The sequence below is a fragment of the Haemorhous mexicanus genome, chromosome 27 (genome assembly GCF_027477595.1).
Source record: "Haemorhous mexicanus isolate bHaeMex1 chromosome 27, bHaeMex1.pri, whole genome shotgun sequence".
NCBI lineage: Eukaryota > Metazoa > Chordata > Aves > Passeriformes > Fringillidae > Haemorhous > Haemorhous mexicanus.
In genome coordinates, this window is record NC_082367.1 from 4,064,323 (window position 1) to 4,091,617 (window position 27,295).

At 42.2% G+C, this 27,295-nt stretch overlaps 1 protein-coding gene across 7 annotated transcripts in view; it reads right to left on the reverse strand.

Annotated features, from left to right (window-relative positions):
• The window catches only part of ZMYM4 (zinc finger MYM-type containing 4), a 38,150-nt gene extending 13,374 nt beyond the window's left edge, over positions 1-24,776 (reverse strand). The window contains exons 1-15 of one of the 7 annotated variants that reach the window (XM_059868459.1): positions 24,602-24,776; positions 13,719-13,761; positions 12,791-13,318; positions 11,185-11,252; positions 10,448-10,618; positions 7,645-7,723; positions 6,684-6,936; positions 5,938-6,112; positions 5,616-5,828; positions 3,523-3,673; positions 2,724-2,839; positions 2,336-2,605; positions 1,708-1,858; positions 1,276-1,448; positions 1,029-1,179 (exon numbers count right to left, since the gene is read on the reverse strand). In XM_059868459.1, coding sequence (XP_059724442.1) covers positions 1,029-1,179; positions 1,276-1,448; positions 1,708-1,858; positions 2,336-2,605; positions 2,724-2,839; positions 3,523-3,673; positions 5,616-5,828; positions 5,938-6,112; positions 6,684-6,936; positions 7,645-7,723; positions 10,448-10,618; positions 11,185-11,252; positions 12,791-13,318; positions 13,719-13,761; positions 24,602-24,643 — 2,584 coding nt within the window. In that variant the 5' untranslated portion in view covers positions 24,644-24,776. The remainder of the gene's footprint in view (positions 1-1,028; positions 1,180-1,275; positions 1,449-1,707; positions 1,859-2,335; positions 2,606-2,723; positions 2,840-3,522; positions 3,674-5,615; positions 5,829-5,937; positions 6,113-6,683; positions 6,937-7,644; positions 7,724-10,447; positions 10,619-11,184; positions 11,253-12,790; positions 13,319-13,718; positions 13,762-24,601) is intronic. The other 6 variants (XM_059868460.1, XM_059868464.1, XM_059868462.1 and 3 more) reach the window with 6 other exon arrangements.
• Positions 24,777-27,295: the final 2,519 nt, after the last annotated feature.

A 27,295-nucleotide genomic window follows, 5' to 3' on the forward strand; every position in this document is an offset into this window, starting at 1 on the left:
AAATGAGAATAAGCAGTAAGATAATTGAGAAAAAAAGCATTTCTGAAACAACACCCACCCTTCAGATCTGTCTCCAGATGAAAGAGGCTGCTGTGTGAGAAGGGGATGTAGGTGTCAAGTTGCAGCATTTCAGTTTAAACAGGAGCTAGTTCCACAAGCAAATCAAGCAAGAAGGGAAAAGAGCTCCCACCAACGTAAGCAGCAGATTGCACTGAATTGAAACAATGTGCACCAAGCTGAGCATGGCCTGGAGCACACTAAAAACTTAATATTTTATTGGTTTTGGGTATCCTACTCTTGCAGCCACTCAGTGGGAAATTATGCCCCTCTTCAGGATCACTGATATTCCTGTCTTTTGTTTCCCTTTCTCTTCCTGTCCTTGAGGGCTTTCCATCTCTTTGTGTCTCATTCTCTACAGAAACTCACAGTTCCTATTCCTGTGGGCTTCATTCCTACCCTCATTCCCATTCCACCTGCTCAAGCTACAGCACTTTACACCTTGGGATTGACACTTCCCAAGAATCAACACTTAGTGACACAGAAATGGGAAGCCTTCATGTGCCTACAGACTGCACAGAAGGGGCTGGTTAAAGTGCATATATAGGAGAGTGTATTTAAAACCATTAAGTCTATTAGTTTCACCACTTGATTGTTACAAGAATATTAACATTCTACCATATCTTGGTGTTATGAAGACAGAAGAGATATTTACCATGTCTGTACTAAATATCAGTAGATTTTACCCCAATGAAACAGGTTTTTGTTTCATGAAAGTGACTGAAAGCAAATGCTTTTGCTTCATCTTCTTTAAAATTTGTTTGGTACACAAAGCAATTGCATTTCACACCTACAGAAGTTTGAAATGGTCTCAGGTAAGAGTGATCTAAACCAGAGCCCATTCAACAGCAACAGAAAAGCTCCCCAGGAGAAGACAGATCTTAAAGAGTTCACTGAAGTGAATCTGCAGACAAACATCCATCTCACTACCCCACACATCAAAAGGCAACACCATCCCCAGCCTGCTTTACCTGTGTTGTTTGGGAGTGGAGGGTCAGGACCACCTTGCTGTTTACAAAACAACAGAATACAAAGCAGATTGCAAAAATGCTTCATCTCCCCTTGCCATTTTATGGACTCGTTGAGTTTACCTTGTCTCTTACAACCATCACACTTTGCCATCTAGGAAAACAAAGCGAGGGAGACATTGAACACATTTGGAAACACCAACAAGGGGTATAGGTATAAAAAAATAGAGGATGTGAGAATATAGCTTACCTGGTAAAACAAAACAGTGAATTTAGACATGCACTCCTCTGAGCAAAACTCCTCCGTTTTCCCCCCAAAGTGATTCTGGACCAGTTTGGGGGAGGTTTGTAAACAGTAACTGCACATTTTACAGTGGTTTCCCCAGCGCTTAGACAAGTCGTGTTTATAGAGCAGTTTACAAACTAAAAGAAAACAGCAAAAACATTCTTTAATACCAATATGATAATCCCTCAGCACTCCTAATTCCTGTACTAAGTGATATCTTTATAATTCACTGAAACATACCATTAAAATGTAAAGTGTGAACAGGGTTCTGTGTTCCTAAACCTAAAAACCAGATTCTTAACTTAAAAATATTAATTTCTTCTAGCATTACTGATAGCTTTTAGGCAAAACACTTGTGACTTGATTTCTTTGAGGCAGGGTTTTGCCCTTTCTTACCTTCACTACAGAATGTTTTATCTATGCCTGAGACCCTCACTGTCTCCTTGATAATTTTCTCAAACCTGCAGTATTCACACAAAGCCGTCATATTGCCCTTCTTCTTATACTCATCACAGCAGGTCTTCCCACAGAACTGGAACATTTTACCCTGCAACACAGCCAGAATGTTTTGGTTTCAGTGTTTGAATGAGTCACATCCTAGATAATACATTTAAATTGTTAATAGAAACGCAGAAGAGTATTTATACCCTTAGAAATCAACAACACAGCACTGGCAGATGAGTCTCCCCATTTAGTTTTATAATAAAGCAAAATTTCTTGCAGGAAGCCTTCACCAATGTTCTTTGTCCTTGGTTTAAAAGGTGCAAGAGACAGGGATGTGTTTATTTAGACAGGCAATTGTTTGGTTTGGGATTTTTTTTGGAGCTCTTTTTTTTCTGGTTTTAAGACCATACAGATTGTATCAGTATTCATTTGATATTGGTTAAACCAATTCAGTTTCAAAACCCTTCATAGCAGGTCTGTGCAAGCAACAAAGCAGTACTGACAGACCAGTGCACATAAACTACAATTTTTTAACTTTCTGTTGTGAAAAAAGAGCTTGGAAAGCCCTGATCTTTATTACCTTGTAGTCAAGCAGCTCTGGTTTGGTGGCAAATGATCTGTTACAGTGCTGACACTTGATTTTCACAACAGAACGGGTAAAGGTGACCTGCTGGCACTGGGCAGCCAACCTCTGGAGCCCTGCTGCAGCTGGGGTGCTCGTGGAGCTGGGGGATACAGTTGAGGTGGTGCCAGTGGCTGAGACTGTCCCCGAGGAGATGCTCACAATGACCTGGCCCTGAGACAGGGGCACCACCGAGGAGTTCAGTCCTGTTGGCTTGTTGAACAGATTCTGTGGGAAAGCAAACAGACAGGCTTTACTTTCCAGGGTTACATCTTGCACCTGGGTATTTCCACCATCAATTTAGCATTCTGTTAATTCAGCTAAGAAGAAATCCTAGATGTCACACCTGAAAAGCTACTACACAATTGTAGCTGCAAAAATTGCGAATGCTCCCATCTGACATAGCCAAGTGATACTGAGGGTTTGCTGAGGTTTTACAGCTGTTGCACTGAACTTGAACACCTGAGGGTGAAACAGAGAAGAAAAAGTGATTTATGCAACATCAAGTTGTATTGCAGCTAATTTTACAAAAACAGAGTCTGAGTGATGAGCCAAGGCACAGACAGAAGCCCAAGATGATGTTTCCACAGATTCAGAAGCAGACACTGCAGCTGCTGTGCCTGTTGCTTGCCAGAAATTTAATTAATCTCCCAGTATCCCTAGGATGTCAGTAAGCATTTTTCTATTTCCACATGAAAAATAGCTGAAAATGTTTGCCTAGCTCCATGCAACATTGGGCAGAGGTAATAAAGCTGATCACCCCAGGGAACAAGGGCCAGGAGAGTCCCAGCAGTGGGATGGCACATGTCCACACAAGAGCTTTGTCTAGCTGGAAAACCCACCAGCTGCACTTGCAAAAGCAAAAAAAAAAAAAAAAAAATTAAGATTGGTTATCATATGGAGTTCCCTAAAATCAAAAGTGAAATAGCTGTACTGTGACTGCTACATTTATCTACAATAGAAAGCCCTTTCAATCCCATCTCAGCACTTCCCTTTAAAAAAAAAACAACAAAAAAAAAACTTCTCACCCTCCCAAAAAAACTTCCCACCCTCCAAAAAAAGAATATCAGCCTTAATTCCAAGACAAAGTTGGGATATAAGTCACAGGAAATGAAGTTTCTACAGAAGTAAAAGGAAAAGCTTACCTGAAGAAGTGACCATTTTTACTCTGTATGCTGACAAACAGTTAACAGAACAAAACAGTTCCATCTTCCCCAAGTTATTTGTGCCCTCCACCATCTCAGCTGAAGATCTCAGAGATTTACACAGTGTGCAGGGTGTAATTTTAGCTGACTTCTGTGAAAACAGGGAAATTGCTTATTCATTTGAAACTTGGCATTTTTTATTAACCCGGAAATTGTTGCTAATATATAAAATATTGACAAAACATGCTGGTGTGCTTGGAACAGCACTTGTTTTATAGCTGTGTTATTTATGGTGCAGATTCATTGATCTGAGCTGTGGTTTGAGCACCTTCCCAGGCCACTTTAACCAGTTCCAGGCTCTGGGTGCTGCAAACACTCCTACAGGTACTAACACAGATCAGCACCTTGTAGCAGACAACTTGCAGTATTTGCTGAGGGGATTGACATTTTCCTAATGGTTTTAAACACATCAGCTCTGTAGATAAACAAGATTCCCACTGAAAAGATGAGGAAACAAGGAACAGGGAGAAGCAGATCCCCTGATGATGTTTGGTAGCAAAATGGGAAAGAGATCCTTATTCTAGTAATAATCACAGTTTTCAGTGTGTGGTCTACAAACTTCTTTTGAAGAGAGACACAGGAAAAAGCCTGATTTTCATAGACACATTTTCTGTGTTTAAGATTTTTTTTAAGGTCTTTAAGTTTGGAAAAAAGTTTGAGAATTAGTGCACTAGATTATTTTAGTATGACAGCCTTAAAAATGCACTTTGTTCTATCACCAGCTATTCCATTTTTTCACAGGACAGAACAGAATACAAGCTTTTAGGGATTTTAAAACACCCACAAACCTCCAGAAACTATCAGAATGTACCTGAACACTGTTTAAAAATCAATTAAAAATAGATTTGACTTAACCTTATAAGCTTTGAACACACTGTATTTTCAAGAGAACTATCACATATGGAGTTTTGATGTGTGATATAAAAGCAGCATGAAAATGTTTCCAGCTTATTTAATTTTATCTCCAGATTTGTTTCAGAGGACAACTAATTCTGAAGGCAATTTTCTGGATGAAATACATTAACCTTTTTTTTTTTTTTTTAATTCATTAGGCCTTTCTTGACCTAAGTGGCCTGGATAATGGGACAGCAGAGTCAAATCATAAAATGAAGGTCCATTCTTTTACCAGAGAGCAATTTTTCCTAGAGTTATTGCATTAGAATAAATAAGTCAAAAATAATTGAGCTATTATAATAAATTAAGGTTCTCTTAAATGCTCAGGTCTTCAATAATCAAAAAGAAATATGAAAAATATAAAAGTTAAAATCATAATTATCAACTAATTATTACTTTTCCTTTCCACTTCATTCAAAGGCTACAATGTAATAAAGAAAACTCTTTAAGGAGCATCTCAAGGCTAAAAACAGCCACAGGAGGCTGCTGCTGGGGGGTCCCACTGTGTCTTCTCCCACACTGGAATTGTCTGGTAGCTGGTCCAGTGGTGATAAAAAAACAGAACAACACATTTGGGCAAAGATTAAGCAGCAAATGATCATTTCTGGAGGTGTTCAAAACCCACTTTGACCTGTGACACTTTGTGATATGGTTTAGTGAGCATTGGGTATTTGTCTGAAGGTTGGATTTGATGATCTTGGAGGGCTTTTCCAACCTTAATGATTCTGTTATTCTTGAAATGACAAAATCAGTTACCTTAGACCAATACAGAAACTGAAATAATTAACCAGTAAATTTGGTGTTTCTTAAAACACTTAAAATCTAATAAAAAATTTGATGGATTCTATTTTTAGTGTTTTGTCCAAATACAGAACCATGGAATCCCAGAATGTTTTGGGTTGGAAGGGACCTTAAAGCCCATCCTGTTCCACTCCCTGCCATGGACAGGGACTCCTTCCACTATTCCAGGTGGCTCCAAGCCCCAATGTCCAACCTGGACACTTCCAGGGATCCAGGGGCAGCCACAGCTTCTCTGGGCAACCTGTGCCAGGACCTCCCCACCCTCCTAGAGAAGAATTTCTTCCCAATATCCACCTCTGGCAGTGGGAATCCATTCCCCCTTGTCCTATCACATGTACCTGCTTGTAACCTGTCACACATATGGAACTGCAGAACTTTTTGGACTGTCCCTCTATCTGCAGGATGTGACACTGGCCAGAGCCACTGTAGCAGTACCCCCCACAGTATTCACAGCAGTTCATGGTCAGGTTGTTGGCAGAGCGGAACTGGGAGAAACAGGCGTCACTGCAGAGCTTGTGCACCACGTTCTGGTAATTCACCTCGTGCCTGATCTGCAAGAAAAGGAATATACAGCAAGGACAGGAAGAATATGTGTGGTCATCTCTGAGACAGCAAGTTGTGCTGAGCTAAAGAAATTTAAACAAAGAAATTGGCAATTACCACCGCATTCTTCTGGCACATGCTGCACTTGCTGGAAATGCTGTTGGTGTGGATAGTGACAATGGGTTTCCTTTTCAGTTCATATGTGGACAGACAAGACTGGCTGCAGAAATCCTTACTGAAGTCTGTGTTGTCAAACTGGGCAGTGATTACATCCTTTGGATTTAGAATTTCTCTATGGAAAAAGAAAAACACAGACATAAAGGATTAATGTGAGTTTCATGTCAACTTGCTGTTCTTGCTTATCCTGGAAACTACACATTCTCCAGGGGAGGGTGGATCCATTTAATTGAAACCTTGAAAACATTAACTACCCATGTTTTACTACATTTTAGGGATTCATAAATCTATTTTTCTTTAGAAGAAATAATGCATAAAATACTTCTTGAAAGTGTACTCTTGTTAGTAATTTTGAGAGTGCAATGACATTTTGAAATGGCAGGCAGATGCTGCACCTTTTGAAACACAGTTTTTCATATTTGGCTCATTTAAATAAAAAAAAAGAGAAGATGCATTCTGCACCACAGAAGCTTTTAAATCTATATATGTGTAAAACCCAATTAAGGAAATGGAACTGCAAGCAGACAGACCAATTAACAAAGAACAGCATCAGCCACCAATTTTTGAAGGGAAGCATAAGAGGAGCAGCACTACCAACACAGCGAGGGGCACGAGGACAGAACTGAAGCCTTTCATTACTGCTTGAATATCAATTATTAGTAGAACAAATGAAAGCACTGTCCTACTTTGAGCAGCTTGAGCAGGTTTTCTTGGTAGAAGCTGGTGGGCGAGAAGCTGGAATGGTGTATCCAGTGAGGCACAGTGTGGAGCAGAAGAGCTGGGTTGAGCCTTTCCTCTGGTAGGCAGTTTGCCCCTTCTGCAGGATTTTTTTACAGCCAGAACAGGAAACCCGAACAGCTGTGCTTGGAACTGAGGGTAGCATTTTACTCATGCCAGAGGATGCCACAGCAGGCTGGAAACCTGATGACAGCTGTGGAACTAAAAAAAAACCACACAGAGAAAACACAGAGTAAGTGTTACAGATCCATTACAAAGAACTCACTGGTGTGCAGGGGCAAGCACAAAGCTCATAGCTTTATTTGGGTTGTCAGGGTCTAGAGGAGAATCAAATAGCAGATGAACTCTCCACAAATACATGCCCTGTGCTGTTTTTCTGCATAGCAGATTTTTATAACTACTCTGAAGATGGAGAATGCACTTTTAACAACCCTTTCAAGGAATCATAGAATGGTTTAGGTGGGAAGAGACTTTAAAGATCATCCCATTCCACCCCCTGGCATAAGCAGGGACACCTTCCACTATCTCAAGTTGCTCCAAGCCCCAATATCCAACCTGGCCCTGGACACTTCCAGGGATTCAGGGGCAGCCACAGCTGCTCTTGGCAACCTGTGCCAGGGTCTCCTCACCCTCACAGGAGAGCAATTGTTTTCTAAGACCTAATCTAAATCTGCCCTCCTTCAGCTTAAGACTATTTAACACATTCTCCTATGCATTTCACATTCAATTTTCCTATGCCTCAAAACAACAATTATTTTATAATCTCAATTTCATTCTCTCTAAACCAAACTAGTTCTTCATTCCTACTGGGATCAGACACAGTGAACAAAATGCAGAGTGAGACCTGCAAGACTATTTGCAAAGTGACACATACAGATTTAAATGAAATTAGTCTTGCCTATTCCTTACCAAGAGGATTGCCACTGACTGAAAATACAGCACTGATTTTCAGCTCCCCTTCCTGAGATTTTGGCTGTTGGCCGTACTCCTAAAACAAAGGGAAAGGAAAAGGAGAACAAATACACACATGTAATAACAGGTTACATCATTCCATTCTTTCACAATGCTGCATTGAACCTCAGGGAAGAGTGGGTGTCCTAAGCCTCCTCCAAAGGCTGGGTGACAAGTGAGCACCACACAGAGCTCCTGCTCAGAGCTCCACTGCAAACCACACCTGAGGGGGCACAAATGGACAGGTGGGGCTGCCTGGTGCATCCCCCTCTCCAGCTGCAGTCCAAGACACCTCAGAATTCAGCCAAAGCTTAAGGAAATCTCTGCTTTCCATTCCAACTTTCCAGCTGGAAATGCTTTTGCAGCCCTTGTCCCTGTTCTGGGAAAGAAGTTTTATCTTCACACAAAGGAGGATAGCAATGAAATAGAGCTGGGACCTCGTGGGGGAGCACTCTGTATTAACCAGGAGTTAGGACCTTGGAGCAGCCTAAGGTGAAGCTTTGCAGCAGACCAAGGCTGGCACCACCAGGGCCAGACCATCACAGTCCCAGCTCCAGCACGAGGGGAATCACCTCACATTTGGTACAGGATGAGAAAATCCCTGGACAGCTGCTGCTGGAATAGCTGTCATGCTATAAATGACTGGCTTAGTCCCCAGCAGCTATTCACACTGACAGCACACTTCCTGCCCCTGCTCTGCCTAGAAATCTGAGCCAGAAAGCAGCTTGGAACACTCCACATGTAAATCTTAATAGGCTGAATAACATAATCTCTTGGAACTACAGAGATGATAAGATTTAGCCTACTTACAGTCGTTTGGGAGTAGTGAGGCATGATGTCATGTTATGACTGAGCTAAATTCACAGTTGCTGCCTGGCTGCCAGGGAAACCAATTCAGAATCACTAAGCAAAAGGAAGCTCTCCCTTCCCAGTGGCAGTGAGATGCTCCCCCAGCTTCTGCCAGCTCCCAAAATCCCACAACAACCTCCAAAGAGCACGTGCTCAAACAGAGCACTCCTCTGACTCCTGTGGGAAAACTGGGAGTTTCTATATAGACAACCAAACTATTTCTCAAGATATTTCCCAGGAGACAGGCAGTGGTATTCCTTGACCATGTGAACCATCAGACTGAAACAATCAAATCTCAGGTTGAGAAGCTCAAAGCTGGGTATGGGCATGCTGTGATGAGATTCTTAAGCACCATTTTTATTATTATTATTATTTTAAAATTAATCATTTGCAGACATACAGTTTTTTAAGCACTTTAACTGTAATTGTATCATTAGTCAAGAGTAGGAAAAGAAATGGAGGCAAATCCTGACATCAACTGTGCATGATCAAGCAGTTTCACAGCAGCTAAACAGTGCTGAAAGCCAAAAACCTTCAGCTCCAACTATTGGTTACAGCAAGAAATGCTCTTATCTTTCAGGAAATATTGAAAAAAAAAAAAAAAATCCATAAAAACCCCCCCATAGTAATTCCAATCTAAAGCAAAACAAAATGAACTCAGTTCTCCTACTTTTCCAGTATCAGGCAGAGTTGATAATCACAGGATTTTACTCCAGGAAGGAATTTTTTGAACCATACGATATTTGACATTTAAATTCTTCAAGTCTTCATTTTTACTTATTAATATGATCTTTGATAACCACAGACATCTCGCCTTGCATTCCACACAAATCCACACAGCAGATGCCATCTTGGGAGGACAAAAGAAGAGACAGATTTAACTAATCTACACGTGGTTTGACATTCTACAGGTTCAAGGAAAAATAAACCCAAACAATCCCACAGAGACTGAACAAATCAGAAGGACAGTAAAATCTGAAGTTGCAAATATTTTACTTATTAAATTGAGAGTATTATGGGAAGAGAAGAAAAAGTGCTGGGAAGACAGGCCCAGAGAGCAGAGGAGGTTCAGCAGAAGGACAAAGACTGATGCTAAAAACTAACACCTGCACAGGAACACCAACACTCCTGTGTTGGTACAAAGGGATGCATCATTTTGGGAAGTTTTGCACACCTTTAACACATAAATTCTGATAAGTAACCCAGATATGAGCAGTGAAGAGACAGGAATTGCAGCACAGCTCGTTTCCCTGGTGTCACACAGCAAACCAGTGGCACAGAGACTGGCTGAAGCTCAGCAACCCTGGCCCCAGCACTGCTCAATCCATGGGTCAGACCTTCTCCAGATTGCAATTACTGAGTTTTACCTGTATCATTACAAAAAGTGTCAGTCTTGAATGAAAAAGTCACTTAAACACATATTTAAATTGACTTCTCTAATGTGTAAGTACTTAAATATTTGCTAAATCCTTTAAGTGCTAATTTAAAACAAGAACAAACTACTGTGCTTGCAAAGGCAGCTTTTAAGAAGGAAGCAGCAGCAATAGCTGCTTTAATTTATATCTCTAATTGTGACCACTCATAAGTTATTTAACAAAATGTGATTTACAGTTTATTTCCTAGTTAGATAAAGTGTCTATGTTGCCACAGATTTAGTTACAGAAGTTTTAGAGCACTTGGCTTTGTTTCTAACTGAAAAGAAAAACATTTTCGGAGACAAGGTAACAAGACATCAAAAAGTTGACGGGGGGTGGGTAATTTTTTCATAGTAGTGTAAGAGGGAAAAATCCTTCTACTAAACTATTCTCTTCAAGTTAAGTTTCGGTCAACAAACCAAATAAATGGCTGAATTTTTGTTCAGCTTAAGCGGTCAGCTGTCAGACCAAAATGAGAAATGCAATGGGAAACTTACCTCAGAATTACCAGGTTCATCTTTAATTTTGTCTAATAGTCCCTGCTGTGGGGCCATAGCTTTAGCATATTCGTCATCCAAAGGCTCCTTCTTAATTCTAATATTTGGTGCAAAGGAATTCCCCAGCTCTTGTCCAATAGATTCCTTACTAGAAAATAGGTAGCTAGACTCCTGAAACAATAATATGAAAAAGAATTCACCCTCCTGCATCTGCCATGAGGAGTTGGGCTGCTGCCAAGGGGAGTTTGTGTTGCAGACCAAGAGATTTGGGTCCTGCCAAGGTGGGAGAAATGCTGGGCAGCAGCTGCTGCCTCAACCTCCCTGCAGCCCCCTGTCTCATCCCGCCCCCAATGCTTTCCACTCCTCTGGCCAAAGCAGAAGACACCCAGCTCTGTAAGTTGGTTGTTTGGGAGTGTCTCCTGTGGATACAGCTGTTCCCTGGCTCATGTGGAAAAAAAGCAGCAGGTCAGGTGGATGCATCCAGCTGTAGGTTCGGCTCACCGGTCACTCCAACCATGCTGAACAGGAAAGTGGCTACCAAAAGAATCCTCAATCCAAAGAGAGGCTCAGGAAAATTTTACAAAATTATATGTACTGTTTAAGTAGCAAAGATGTCTAAGAGTCAGAAGATCAGTTTCCTTAACACTCAAATTTACACTCAAATACAAAATACGTATTTTGAATTATTCCAGCATATTGCTGCACTTGCAAAAGTGGTTGAAAGATCTATAGCTTACCCTGAAGTTAGTTTCTGGAGTTTGTGGCGCTAACTGCGTCCGTAATGTTTCTTCTACTTGATTATGAACTGAGGAAAACATATACATTAAATAGAAATGAATACAGGTTCCAATGCATTTCCTTTAAAACTATCAGAGTCTCATCCTGCTCCCCAACCCCAGTGTCTGACAGCACCTCACCACTATTAAACTACTCCCTTTCTCCTCCCTGTAGGTAAGGTGGTAATCCCTAAAGAGAATTGACTCTTTTTAAATTATTCTATTGGATCATTATTTTCCCATTCCAGCAAAATAGTTGCAAACTTCCGATGCAAATTCTTCATTCAGAATTTTCCACACCTCAGCAGGTTCTGAACTCCCCTGTTTTGACATTTAAATCAGAAAATACTTTTCAGAGCAACATCTTCCAGCTTTTTCTTTGCTGTTCTGTTCTTTTGCCTTTTCCCCTCTTCTCAGGAAATAGCATCTTCTGCTTTTTTAGAATATATAGTTTAAAAACTTTGGATTTGCCTAGATTCTGGATGCTACCATGAGCATTTATCATTCTGGTTTCAACTACTGACTACTTTACCTGATCTTTTAACTGTAGGTGTTTACAACTTTCTGAAATACATCTTATGTACAGAAACATTCTTCCCTTGACTTCTAACTGAAGGTACAAGTAGAGATACATCTGTAACTTTCTTTTAAAAGATATCTTTATTGCTTCTCTATCACTGGTGCCACCTGGAAGCACTGATTTGAAGATGCTGTTGCTGAACATTTAAAGTTTAAAGCTCAGAACTATAAGCTGTGAATGTGAACAAGCAGCCAGGAGTCCCTCACGTGCTGGCTCACCCTCCCTCTGCTGAATGAGATTAAACCATGTGTTCCTGCTTGGTTATTCTTAACTCCTTCATTCACTGTTCTGCTGTAACATTCAGAGCTTGGGAAGACAGAAATAAGTGTGTGGGCAGCAAGATTATGGAGACTGTCAAATGAGAAAGGGATTTTAGGCATCTTTGGTTCTTTCCATGTTGGCTGGATGAAGTCCAAGACACAAGTATTTGAGGAAGAAGGGGAGCAGTCTCCCAGGAAAAGCAGATTTCCAGCTATGTTCTGGCTTAGTTCCTGCAGACACTAACTCCTTTCTAGCAAGCCTTTCCCTGATACTATCAAATCCACAGTGTTTTAAATTCCTAGGCATTAGTGAAGAAATAGTGCTTTGCTCAAAAAATCTTTACTGGCCACCAACTTAACCTAAACTTCATCACCTTTTCTTTTAAGAAGCTCCATGGTCTATAAAAAACAGTGAGAAAAACCAAAAGGAAGCTTGAATTGTCACCCAGCTTGGTTTAGGAAACCACAACAACAAAGGATATGTTGAGGCTCTGTAACAAGCTGTGGAGGAAGAGACCTCCCTGACACTGCCAAGCCCTTTGCAAATCCTCCTTCTAAGACAGAGTTCATTGGATTTCAGGGTTCTTCATAAAATGCTCCCCTACACACAGCTCTGCCTGTTCTCTTCAACAAGGTGATGTTTTTAATAATTAGCCCTATTGCTGATTTCTCTCTAGTTCTTTCTTCCTCTTTGCTGGGCAGCCAGGTCTATGATGTCAACAGTTACCTGCTTTGTCAAGAAAACTGCTTTTCAATCTAGAATCCATATCTTTAGGGATTTTTTCCAACCGTTTTTCACGTTCTTGAAAATGTCCTTCTCTATTCTTGTCCTTTGCTGAAAAAGTCTCTTTGCCATTATCTCGTGTTATGCTAAAATCTTTTCGAAGTGATTTAAATATGGGGCCCTGCTCAAAGGGGGAAGTGAGATCCTTCTGGATTGCATTCTGGACCTGAATTTCTTTTTCACTGTCCAGTTCATGATCTCGAACTCTCTTGCCCTCTTCCAGATGATCTTCATCATGAATTGCTGAAGAAAGAGTGTCTTTTGGAGTGAAATTCTGATCATCTTCGTTGTCACTCCCAACAACAGGTATGCCTGCAAGATCCCCAGAGTTCAGAAAATAATCATGATCATCACCCTGCAGTGAATTCTCGGCTCCGGCTCGGTTCGCTACTCCGTAAGACAAGCTGTCCAGGCCAGGTGCTAAGTTGTGCTCAGCGTCCTCAGACATCTCTGCATCCAGAATTTCACCACCTAGGGAGAAAAAAAAATCCCAGTGAACTGTCAGAAAATGGACCAATTTCATGTGTAACAAAGGAGAAGTGTGAGTGTCCTAATCTGGCTGATGCTGTAATTCCTTGAATATTCTCAGCCTTTTCATGCCAACATAACTGTGAAAACATTGCTGGCATAGGAACGGTTCAGTCGCCCTCACCACTCTGAAGCAGCAGCTGAACTGAGTAAAACTAACCAAAGAAAGAAAAAATATTAATTTCCTTTCACCTCACTTGTAGCATTTGTGGAGAAGGCAATGCAGGAGGGAATGAGCAGGAAGGGCTGGGATGAGGGCAAGACAGTCTTGTTCAGCAGCAATGACACTTCCAAGAAAGGCTTTGTGAAACTATGACATTAGAGAATAAATAGAAATACTTACATTTTTCTGTAATATCAAATACCGCATCAGATTTATCTTCAAACTGTAAAAAAGGAAAGCACTGTGTCATTGTCTTGGTCAGCTGCCACGTACTTTGCTAAAAAGTATGTGATCAAAACCAAGCAGAAGGATCACAATTCCTCCTCCTCCTCCTCCTTCCTTCCTTGCCTCAAGCAAATTTTTATGAATTAAGACTGTTACATCACTGAGATGTCACACTAACCCTAATGAGTTCAGAATACACAGAAAAGGCACACAAGGAAAATTTAGAAATAGTGTTGCTTCCCAGAGGAGAGAGGAAAGGGAATGTCAATTTTCTCTGCTACCTGGGATACCAGTACCAGGCCAAGGCCATGGATTCTGCCCTGATACTCCACGAGCCTTCATTCCCTCTGAACACCATAAATAAAAACCAGGAGCATGGGCAGCTCCCACTGCCACAGGCTGCACAGGCCCAAGGGTTTCCCTCTCCTACAGGGAATTTTCTCCTTTCCAGGAACAGGGAAATGCAATGCTTAACTTCCCAACACAGAGTGTCAGTGTGAGCATAAGCACAGAAGACCCAGATGCTGACTGAGTGCTGTACAGACATCTGTCTGCATTAAACATCCTCTGACAGATGTTGAAGCTGTTGGCATGCTTGGATGGTGCCTGGAGAAGGATTATTAAAGTTTCCTTCAGAATGTCCAACTCATTAGCAGCCTTCTTTTCTGCCCAAGAGATAACAGTAATTCATTTAAGCCCTCTCTCCTTTCTCTGCCTTGCCAGCTCCACACTTCTTTCTTGGTAGATCCTGCTCACACTGCAATTCTTAAGCCATCTTAGGGACAGTAATGGGATTTGATAGCAAAGGGATGAGCCCTAATTTCATTTAACTCAAGTCATTTAGTTGATAAATCCGGTATTTCTCAGGACTGTGATGGGAGCTATCAGTTTGGTAGCAGGCAGCTCTAGGAAAGGATGACAACAGACTGTCCCAGAGGTCATTTGATGGCAAAATGTCCCTTTCCAATACCACTTGCAGGTCTGCAAAGACAAGGTAGCTCCTTCAGCTTAACTGGACACACATGGAATAGTGAGGACATGTCCAGCATGGCATCAAGTCACTTGGATACTGTACCAGAACTTTCTAGTTTCTCTGAGCAGACACTTGAGGCTGGAAAAGTAAAAGAGAACCAAAACAAAACAAAAAAAGGTTACAGTTCCACAAGGCTGATGCAAGTCTTCTCCATGTCATTATCTACAAGGAAAGAGTAAGGAAACACCTCTCAGGAAGGTTTGCAAGGCCTGAGCTCTGTTCCTGCTGTAATGATCTCAGGAGTGTCTGGAAGATGGAAATTTAATGTTGATCTAGAAGCCCATTAACAGTCAACTAAGTTTACACAGGTGTAAAACTAATCCCCATAAATACTGGATATACTAAGTGCTCATGCAAGCTGCTGAGGACAGGGACAGCAGGGGTGGGCTGCTTTTAGAGAAGAACATGGAAAGGAACTTGTTGCCATTTGATAATAATATCAGAGCATGAAGTTTTTGGAGGCAAAGAACCAACAGCCCAGGTCCTTGACTCTACACTGACCTTTTTTTGATCATTTTTTGCTTCCTGTCAGGAATTCTCTATCCTCTCCTAAAATGTCACAACAGAATTTGATGGTAGGATGAAGGGAATTTTCAGCTGAGATGAGCTCATCCTTTTCTCAGGGTAGATTTGTATCAAAGTAGTTCTTTAACTCTTTTGAGACTCAAAGTACCTGGGGAAAAATATTGCAGGTCCTGGCTGCATTAGACACTCAAACCCGAGGTATTCCTTCTCCTCTTCTGGTGGTTACAAATCTTTTGCCAAGAGCTGACAACCCCAGGAATGCTTGTATTACCAAGGGATACATTTTGCAGTGTGGATCTCTCTCACTGTTTCATTCAAAGAAACACTAACAGGCAAGGCAGCACCAGGGGCCACCTGCAAGAGCATGAGGGACTCCCAGAAACATTATGGAGAAGCTGGAAAACATTTACAATCTACCTGGAAAGAACCCAAGACACTTCCCAAACACAAGGTCATCCTAGGGAAAAAAAACAACCCTGTTTTGTTTCTTCACTCATTATTTTGTGAGGATATGAAAAGAAGACATCATCTTGGATATCTTCTTCTTTCAAAAGGTTTTTGAGTACAGAGGAAGATCTGTGTCTGTGGTCAAAAGCTTTCCCTGGAAATATTTATAAACCAGGAACTCCAGCATCTGACTATACCAGCAGCCTTATCTAAGCCACCATCTAGTTTCTGACTGTGAACAGCATCACAACTCCCACATTGAGTAAACTTAAAGGGAGAAAACCAGGGAAAGTGTTGGGATGATTGTGTGTGTGTACACATATGTATCTACACACACATAAATATATATATATATATATATATATATATATATATCCCCAACAAATTACTCATTCTATAAGTCTATAACTAGACTGTCCCTGAAATTAGAGCTTATATTTTTTTTTTCAGCATTAATGTGGGGTATTTTCTCAGTTATACATTTCTAGTCCCTTCCCCAATGTCACTACAGTCTTGTTCAATGCCACCTCAGGAGAAAATTTTGTGTATCACCAGTTACAAAAATGTGTCACTTTAATAAATCATGTACATTAGCTTTTAACTGGATTATGGTCTTGTATCACACAGAAATGTGAACAACAACACCCAAGTCACTATTTCTGTATTATTCTATTACAATTCTGCAAGGCAATTCCCTCCCTCCTGTCCTCATGCTTCCTCCTTTCATCACTGTTAATTCCTTTTATTTCTTCTGCTCAGATTTTTTAAGATTTAGTGAGAAGTGGAGCAAAAGTACTTGAGGGGCAAACATGGAACTGATGGCATTTCCTTTGGGTCACTTTTGTCAGATCTAAGGAGAAAGGTACCTCAACACTCTGCATTAAGTCTTTGATAAAAGACTTTCCTACAAAAGGAAAGTCTCAGGAACAGTTTTATGTTCAAATACTGAGGCTTCAACCCTTCAACTCAGTCCTCAAAACTCACTTGCAATTGTAAAATAAAACTCAATAATACAATATTCTAAACCACCTTCATTAAATCATCTTGGCAAATATTTGCCAGAGAATAATAATTCTTAGTGGTTTTAATCATTTAGCTCCATAAGAGTTTGCTACAGAACAGTTTGACTTTGGTATTAGTGGAATTCAATGTTTTTAGGCTATACTTTTTCAGTGACTGCCTCATTAGCTAGGACTGCACACAAAGTGGTGCTCTGCCTACTCAGGCTGTAAAAAGCAAATGAATGAATGAATGAAATGAAACAAGAATACAGAAATGGTGACAAAACAATGAGGCATTTCTGAAAGCAATGTGACTTGCTTAAAAGTAACTACTCTGTAAAAAAAGACAGCATTGCTTTTATAAACAAAATAAAATTCCACCAGATATGTCACTGTTTTTTAACAGAGGTACATGAGGCTGAGGGAGCAGTGTCACAGCCTCAGCACTAACCTGCCTTTGCTGGGAGTGGAGGACAGAAGGACACATTTACACTTCAATATAACATGCTAATTTGAAATAACTAAAAAGCTGATCCATACCTTCATGGTGTTCAACATAGCCATGTCATCCATAAATCAAACAATTCATAGATTATTTTGGTGCAATATAAAGAGAGAAGCTGCCTACGGCTACATTATTGCTTTGTATGCAAAACAGAGAATTCCATTAAGAAATAAACAAATCAGTGTATCTACTTTACACACACAGAATGTCTTTCTAGTAAGCTTCTGAAGTTTGATCCTAGATTTCAACATACCCATAAGCAAACTGTGGAAAGGAAGCAGATGTTAAGAGAACTGCAATTAAAAATAGTCAGAAATGATTCTCAGTTTGCCTGTAGTTTCCTTGTCCCTCCATGCACAGCATAACCCCCACTCCAGAAATCATTCAACTACAAGACACCGTATGAAACAAAACAAAACAAAAATAAGGAATTGAAATTTCAATCGCTATTCTTGAGGCAGGTTGGGTGAGCTCAGGAAGCACCCCCTGACCTTTTCCACATGGCAGGGATGTCGGGCAGGGATGCCGGGCAGGGATGCCGGGCAGGGATGCCGGGCAGGGATGCCGGGCAGGGATGCCGGGCAGGGATGTCGGGCAGGGATGCCGGGCAGGGATGCCGGGCAGGGATGCCGGGCAGGCAGCCAACCGCGCTGCACCTCTGCCACCGCTAAACTCCGCGGCACGCGCGGAATTCCGCAGCGGGTCCTGCCGGAGCTGCTTCCCACCGAAACACGGCCAGCCCTAGGGATCCGTACCTTCCGAGCACCTGGGGAGGGAAGAGACGGGGTAACAAAGAGCCAGGCTGCTGCAGATACCTGCCACAGGAAAGGAAAGGCTGCGGCAGGAAGAGAACCTGCCGGGGTCACAGCCATAGAGCCGAGCGCGGCCGGGCCGGCAGAGCCCCCCCTAGCCGGCTCCGGGACCCCCGGCACCTTCCTGCCTGGGGACAGGCTCCGAGTCCCTCTGGGGACAGGGAGAGCGCCAGCTCGGCAGGGTGGGTGTCTCTGAGGCTTCCCTGAGCCATGTTGAACACTTGAAAAGATTGTTCTTAATCTAGGCTGAGGGTAATACGGTGGAGATGGTGATGGGAGTTTTTAAAGGCAAATCTCAAACATGTAACAAGCAGGCATTTTCCAGCTGCTGGTGGCTCCCTACATTCTGGCCAAGAAATACAGTTTTACCTTGTGTCTCACTTACACATCTTCAATTTTTAAGTGTCAGGACAGAAGATTTAGGCATGTGCTGCTCCCCTTTCATTTCTGCATTTTAAGAATTCTGGATCATTCACCAGAAATCACAGGGAGCAGCTCAGCATGGAATTTTATTGTCCCTTTCTGTCACCAGGCTTTTCTGATATTCCTGAGCTTTTGGAATATTCACAGGCCAATTCCAAACAACTTTATAGTTTCCATACCTACCCAGCACACACACAGAACCTGCATACTGTTACCAACAGGTATGGGGCCAAGATGAATTTGTCAAACACACAGAAGTTGTAGGAGAGCCTTATTTTTTCTGGAATATTGGTGGGTTTAGTCTATACCTACAAAAACCACAGGAGGATCCAAGCCCTTCTCCCATTCCCACACAAAATCATGGATTTGAGAAGGAAGCAGCTCCACATGTGATGGTTTCACCTGGCAATCACAGGATCCCAGACTGGTTTAGGTTGGAAAGGACCTTAAAGATCATCTTGTTCTAAACCTTGTCATGGGCAGGGACACTCCCACTGTCCCAGGCTGCTCCAAGCCCCGTCCAACCTGGCCTTGGACACTTCCAGGAATGGGGACAGCCAGAGCTGCTCTGTGCAGCTGTACCAGGAATTCACTACCCTCAAAGGGAAGAACTTCTCCCTAATATCTGTTATTAACAACAAATTTCCTTGCAATGGTCTTTGCAAAGACACCAGATTTTGATGTGCTTTGGGTTTTTCAGTTAAAAAACAGACACAAACCACACAGCAAGCAAACAAACCAAGACATCCACAAAAAATACTTTGTTTCCAAACAAAGAACTTCTTCCCTCAAAACCTCACCCCTGGCTCTGTGCTGAACTTCCCTGTTGCTGGTAAGACACAACCAACCACTAAAGCTGGGATTTTGGTTACACTGAGGCTGAAAATGAGCTGAAATAAAAATAATTCCAGTTTCTCACAACATAAGGCAGGAGAACTAAATGGAAATTACAAGGATGTAAAAATGCCCAGTATCATAGCAGGGTCTATGTCACAATATGTCTGTTTATGCTGTGATGCTCAGCAGTAACTTACTGCAAGTGTTTCAGTTCAGTTACATATTTTAGCTTATTCCACAAGCAGGCCAGCACTGTCCAGATCACAAATGTGTACTTTTGGCCAAAGCTTTCAAAAGTATGGCTAGTGAGAAGGTTATGTTCTGCAAAGCATGGAATTCCCTTAATTCCATTTAGCTCAGAAGCTGAACAGCTCATCAAGAGAGAGCCATCCCTGTGTCCTTTGGGGAAAGCCAGCCCATGGAATACAACTAGGAAGTGCCAAGGGTGACAATCCAGGGTGGAGCAGCAACACTAGAACCTCAGGAAGATCTCTCTGCTCAATGTCTCTTCCAAAAAGATGATTAACTATATTAGTAATTAGTTGCTACTAGCTATATTACTAATAGGAGAAAAAATAAACCCAACCCACTGTAAATTAATTTTTAAAGAGAGTGAACTGTTTGAACCTGAAGTTCTCAGCTCGTCATTGCAATCTGTCCTCAATTCAGAAACCCACAAGGTGGTTTTGTGAACAAATTGGGAAAATTTACAACTGTAGCACTTTTTGCTTGACAAACTCAGCAGGACCATTTCCTGCCCAGCCTGGTTTGTGTTCCCAGCCCCACTCTGGTGACTGGGCTCAGCTCCATCAGGTACTGCATGTCCTCTCCCTTCTCCTAAGAGCTCAGTGCCAACAGCAATTGATGGTGCAAATGGGAGAGCCTGGATGAACATCCAATTCTATTTCAGTATTTCTGTCCTTAAAGAGACAAAATATCTACTTCATTCTTGAAAGTACCTTCCTAACTCTGGCTTCCTTTTTGCCTTTTCCACAATCAAACACAACAAAATCCTGTTAATAGCCTGCATTAACTGTACTTCATAAGGCTTTCTGAGCAAACAGCATCATATAAAGATGAATTTCAATGCAGGTGAAATCTTTTCATCTACTTTCAAGTCTTTAAAGAAATGTCAAGATTTGCAGAAATACACAAATAAGTTATTAAGAATTTAATAATAAAAAAGGAAGTATTCCAAAATGCCTCCTGTGGGAATAACTCTGTATAGTTGTGCTAATTCTGTTTCAAGTTCTTCTCACCTAAATTTAGACAACTAAACATTAGTTTATTAGGCTAATGATTCAGGTTTCCTCTCTTTCCAAAGGAAATTAAAGAATTCTGGCAGCAGTAATTTATCCTGCCCCGAGACTGTGGACCAGATATCAAAAGGGAAAAGGACCAAATGTAGAATTAAAGTCTTGGCTTAGTCACCAAAAATCTGATGTATTAAACTCTGGTTATGACAACAATTGGTCATCACACTTTTATGACTAAAAAATTCAAAGGCATTAGACACAACACACTTTTAAACTATCTCATGTAGAGGTAACCCCTATAATACTTCCAGCTACTCTTAAAATTAAACAAATTTATCTAAAACAGTAGAAAACTCAGTAACCAAAATTAAATACATTACCATCATTCTTCATTCAGTATTTGTAGAAAGGACAGATACATCCCATAATTTTCTGAGAGATATCAGTTTGGTAAAGCAAGTTACAGTCTCTTAAACTTTTCATTTCCCTTGGAATTTCTGAGGAGCACTTCCAGAGGAAGAGAGAATGACACTACAGGCAGAACACAGGCTGAGAGGATGGACACTGCAAGCCCCCCCAATCCTGCTGACATGTCCTCAATGAAATACTCTCAGAGGATCCCAGAGAAAAAGTGTTACAAGCAACAGCACGAGTGAGGTCCAAGAGCTCTTAGGTCTTTATCACACTCATGGAATGGTTGATGGAAATCATCTGAACTCAGTCATTGACAAAAAACCTTGGAGTTTGTGAGAGAAAACTCCCAGTAAGACGTAGGGAAAGGCATTCTGGAAGGAATGATGGGGTACAAGTCATCAGTCATAGAATCACAGGATGGTCTGGGTTGGAAGGGACCTTAAAGATCATCCAGTTCCAACCCCTAACAACAGAAGAGTTGAGACAACCACTTCAAGAACATTGTGAGGGATTTCAGAATTAAATTCCACAATCCTAAAGATGCAAAAGGCCTTGAATTGGGCACAAAGACCTGACTTAACTTTCTGTATTTTACACAATGTGAAAAGTTTTAACCTAAATGCCTGGGATTCATTATGCTCATTTTTGGAAAGAGAATTCAAAGGTTATGACATTAAAACATCCTTTGAGAGGTGCACAAGCCTTGGCAAAGAAACATTTTCATCATCTTTCTACCATTCTGGAGTCATTCAGCAACAAAACTTTCTAAACAAGATGCTCTCCTTCAATTTTTAATTACAGTCATGCAAAATTAAAAATCTTTTGCAAACATCTGTTTTATTAATGTGGACACCCAAGTGTTCACCTGTTCACACCACATTAATTTCCAACAGTCCAAGTGTCAAATTTCAGTACAGCCCAAACTGTCTTGCCTAGTCCAAGGGGTTATCAACAACTGTTGTAAATAAATGAACATTCCAACAATTAACTGTTCAAAACAATGATATTATACACAAATTAAAGTTGAATTGGCAAAAATATTTTTATAAACTGCATAAAAAACATACCAGCAGATATCTTTCAAGTTAATATTGATCTTATGTAGTAAATGTTTTCTTAGCACACACAACAGTTTGATTCAGAGCAGAAAATAACTTGCTTTAAAACAATTTAGCCATAAAAACTTCCCAAAACCTATTAAAATCAAATTAGATAAACTTCTGTCAGACTTAGACTGGCAAAAACTTTATTCTTTAGTTTGTTGCTCACTCATGGATTGAGTTAAAAGATGGTGACTGCTTATCCATGGGATTTGCAACATGCCAGTTTCAGTGTATGTGCTTCTGGAATAATTGCAGAGATTCTAATACTGAAAAGAACAATTCTAAAACACCACCAACTGCTAAGCTCCTGTCTGAAGAAATCATTAAATCACTCTTTATTTTCTCCACACAAAGGAAAATAATTTTTACAAGAAATCCTTGTTATGCCTTAGGCACAAGACTTGGAAGAATCCAAAACCATGACCTCCTGTAGAATGGGAACTGGGCCACTATGGGGAAGGGAACTGGGATATGCAGGTCATCCACGACCTCGTTAATTATTAGGAGATCTCTGTGTGCTGGATTTACAGTTTGCCATCCTCACTCCTCACAGGCTCCATCAGCCTTGGGAGCAGCCCAAGATTCACTTCTCCCCATGTTCCTCAAGAACATCTTGTGGCAAAACCAGCTTTGGGACGATGCCTCGTGGGCAAGTTGTGTTTCCTCTTTCTTAATTTACTTGCCCAGGGCAACACCACTTTCCTGGATCACTCCTAACTTTTACTGAAGCCCTCTGCTTCAGCAGGAGCAGAGAACATTGTCAATGCCAACAGCATGGGAAGCTTTCCATAACCTACAGGGACACGTGGAGCAGTAACTGATGGAGACTTCCAGACTTGGCACCCAGGGAATAATTAGCCAACGGAGAGAGAAATGATTTTTAGTGAGACCAATGAAGATGATATTGACCAGGTGATAAATTTGTTATTCCTCAGTGGGTAAGTGACAAGCTTGGGAGGAAAAAAGGCAACATTTCTCTTTTTCTGCAGGTAACACCAAGTAACTCTACAGCTAAAAGGAGCATGTCAAGGCAATGAGCACGGAATAAAAAGAGACACCAGGACAGACTGCACAACCTCTGAGCAACCTGCTCCAACTTGATTGTTCTCATGGTGCACAAGGGTTTCCTTATGTCCACTAACAGTTCAATCACTGGCAATGAAGTTTAATTCAAGATTTCTGAAGTTACTGTCCTACATGCAGCCATTTCCTTTCACACTTCTTGCAGCTAGCCAATATCTGATTCCCCCAAAGACCTGCACGTTTATGTACTATCTGTGAGCAATTCCACAAAATTCCTGGAGCCTGTAAGTGAAGTGTCTGAAAGACACAGGTTTAAGAAATTCAGAGATAATGTTCACTCCCTCACGGCCGAGGAGGCAGACATCTACACAACTCACTCAAGTGAGACCCTGAGAGGTCATGCTCTCTTTGGTTACAATTAGTTTCAATGTTGATCAACAATTACTTTCACAAGTTTCAAGTCCCCTGATACAAATTCAGAAATTAAATATCTCTCCCACGCACCAACGGAAAACTTGAGCCTCTGCTCTTGTCTTTCCCCAAGGCTGGAGAATGGGAAAGCTTCTTCATCTTTGGGGAAAGGGAAGTGGACAGCTCAGTCTTGTAGTGGCCTATGGACTCTTCCACACAAGCAGAAACATGATTTAAACATGACTTATTCATGGCAAAAAGCTTTCAACTACGTGCTACATGTGTGCAGGAAAGAGGACTGGACTCATGGCAAGATTATTTTCAGCACTGCTTAAAACATTCATCCACAGTTCCTTCACAGCTACAAAGTGTTGGCCACAAAGAACCACTGGTTTAAGAGATGAAGTAGTTCTTCAAGTAAAGTTGGACTTGATCGTCTTGGAGGTGTTTTCCAACCTTCATGATTCTATGATACCAAATAGATGAGAATGGACAGCGTGCTTACAGACCAAGAGGTGACAATGATGGCCCAAGCTGTGACAACGAAGGACCAAGAGCTGAGATGTTCATGGCTAAAGGTATAGGCACAAGGGTTACAGCCAAGTCCTGAAAGGGACATGGCTAACACGAGACACATGAGGGTTGCAGCCAAATCCTGGGATGGCCATGGCTAACAGAAGCCATTCAATGGTTACAGCCTGAGCACCCAAGAACTGGATGGTGCTGCCATCTTGACTCACTCTGGCCTGACATGGACAACTGAAATTAAGAGGAGCAGCAAGGACATCGTGCTTTAAACAAGGAGACGGACGGTGACGACAGCTCCTGCTTAGCTGCAAGTTTATTATTTAAGTGATGCCAAGACGCTCGTGGCGGTGATGCTTGGACACTGCCCGGGGGGAGAGGAAGCTGAAGGGCCCCGAGGGGCAGCGCTGCTGGCCTGCGGCCGGGCAGCTCGTGCGGCTCGGTGCCCTCGGGACCCCCGGCGGGGCCGCGCCTCGCCCGCCGCATCCCGCCCCCGCCCGCGCCCCCCGCGCCCCCCACTCACCCTGCCGCGGGGGCCGGGCCCCTCCTCCTTGGCCTCCGCCATGTTGCGCCCCCCCTCAGCTGTCCCAGCCCGGGGCGAGGGGCCGGGGGTCACTCCCTCTCAGCCTCCCCCGCGCTCCGGGGGGCGGCGGCTCCGGGGGGCTCCGCGGCGCGGCGGGCGGGGCTGAGGGGGGGCCCGGCGGCTCCCCGAGGGCGGCGGGGGGGGGGGGCTCGGACCCGCCAGGCCGCGTCCGCTGCTCCCGGAGCTGCCCCGACCAGCCCAGCGCGGGGCCGCTCCGCGCATGCGCCGCACGCCTGCGCGCGCCCGCGCAGGCGCGGCGGGGGCTCGGCGGGGCCGCGGGGTCGGGGGTGCCCTGAGGCGGGGGGGACGCTCCGGGATCCCGCGGCGGGAGCGGCCCGGGAGCTCCGCCGCCCTCACGGCGCTGCCAGCGGCGACACGGGGGCGGCGACCTCGTGGAGTGGCTGCCGGGGCTGTCGCGCTGGCGGCAGGTGGTCGGTGGTCTCCTGGCTCCTCTGGCGCCGCCGGGGTGAGGGCCCGGCCAGGCCACAGCACCGCCCTCACGGCGCCCACCTCACCTGTCCTGCCTATTGTAGCTCTGCTGCGTCATTCGTGAATGAATTCATTTTGAATTAAGTAATTTTTTAACTGAGTTTAATGTAATTTTGTTGGTACTGTTCAAAACGTGGAATACGAACAAATTTTCTAAAGGATGTTCTGTGATGTTTGATGTGCATGTGCTTTCAAGCCTCGTCAGCGAGGAGGGAGGTTTAATCTGTGGAACAAATAGCAGCTCACAAGATCTAAGCGATGTCCAGGTGTTAGAGAAATAAGTTATTTTTGGTAGAGTTGCCTTGTTAAGGTTTAGGCCTGGACATGATTCCTGATCTCAGCCCTAGAGGGAGTTTCACAAAGCCTGGGGAGAAGGATGTGCCAGTGATGGTGGACACAGGAAATGCACCATTGACGGGCCACAAAGAGGAACGAGCTAATAAACCCAACCTGACAATTGTGCTGAGTCAACTGCTGCTGGGTGAAAGGTAATTATGGCAGGGGGAGATCACCACTGCCAACTCATGGACGGCTGACCCAAGAAACCACCAGCCCAAAAGAAAGAAACACTGAGCATGGCACTAATTAGCATGAATAGCAAGAGATTCATTACCCAGCAGAACACTAATTAAAAGAAAACTAACATGTAGCCAACGAAGACTGATGGCCTATTAAGAAAACCTTTGAAACCATATGTGAGATTCAGATTATTGAGGGTTTTGTATTGTGAGCAATGTTGGACATTGCCAGCACCCAGAAGTTGATAAGGACAATGCATTCTTGTCTCTTTAATAATTAATTAATCTATCTGCTAATTAAAACTTGGACTTAAAGGAAATCTCCACTTCCCAGTTTATCTGATTTGCACAATTATAGACTGGTGCTGAGCTGCAGCTGCATTTCAGTAGTGACTGAAGTGATCCTTATATAAACAATGTCCTTCAGCTGGCCTGAAATGCTGGATGCAGAATATTGGGATTCATTTAGGAAATCCTGTCAGGTCTCTCTTAGAAATCATGGCATTCCAAGGACAAAGAGATAATTAATGTGATAATTTAATAATTAATGCTTTTCACTTATGCAATAATCCTCATCCTCAAGTCTAAATTAAAATAATCCTTATCTTGAAGTCTAAAATAATTACAGTTCCTGAGTTGTTTTATGAAATTTCTCAAAAAAATTGGGGTTTTTAAATGGCAAAAGATGTTTTATGTGAACTGTGAGCCTGATGTGAAATTTTATAGTAATTTAAAAAATAATTTTAATCTTTAGGTAGCTACAAAGTAAAGAATGAATATTTTAATATTTTTAATGGGGACAAAATACAATAACAATAAAAAAATTAATAGGGATTTATATTCCATTTTTTTAAGAGTTAGGAATTCTAATACTGTCTCAATATAGGGCTGCACATCTCAGGGTTCCCCAGGTGTTTAGCACAAAAGTTCACTGTGAACACACAGGTGTCCCAAAAGCATGGGGGTCACAGCACAGATTGTGCTGTACTGTGTGGACCAGCTGAAAATGCACAGATTTCTCAATGGGCTTTTCTAGGAAGACAGAAAACAGAGAAATAAATTTACTACATAATAAATGTAATGAAGAATAAATATTTATTAACTTATCTAAAATGCTGAGAAATTCAAGTATGAGGGAGACCTTAAAAGTTCGAGTTTGGTTTAGGAATTAAGATATTTAGGAAAATAAACTTGCTTTTTCTTTTTGCCCTCTGCCTTCTGAGGCTTTGCAAAGGCTGCCTTCATGTTTTCAGGCTGAAGTTTAGAAATTGTGGGTGTTTTTGTGTTACTAAACCTCTTTTTTCATGTCATCCTAGTGCCACATGCTGAGCCACTCAGGATAACCTCAAATACCACGAGAACTCGACAAAACTACTGTAACTTCTTGGGCTACATTGTAAGTTTCCATAGTATGGTATAAAATGAACTTGTTCAAGCATTTTCATGGGAACAGACATCTTTGTGCCATTGTGTGATTCTCCTAAGTAAACCAGGGAGTGGAGGAAATATCTGAACTTTGAACATCCAACAGAAAGTGCTTTCAGACCACTGTACAGAGAATTCTGTGAGAAATAGAGCCTGTCACTACAACAGGTGATAAATCAGCCATGTGCTGTTGAAATCTCTG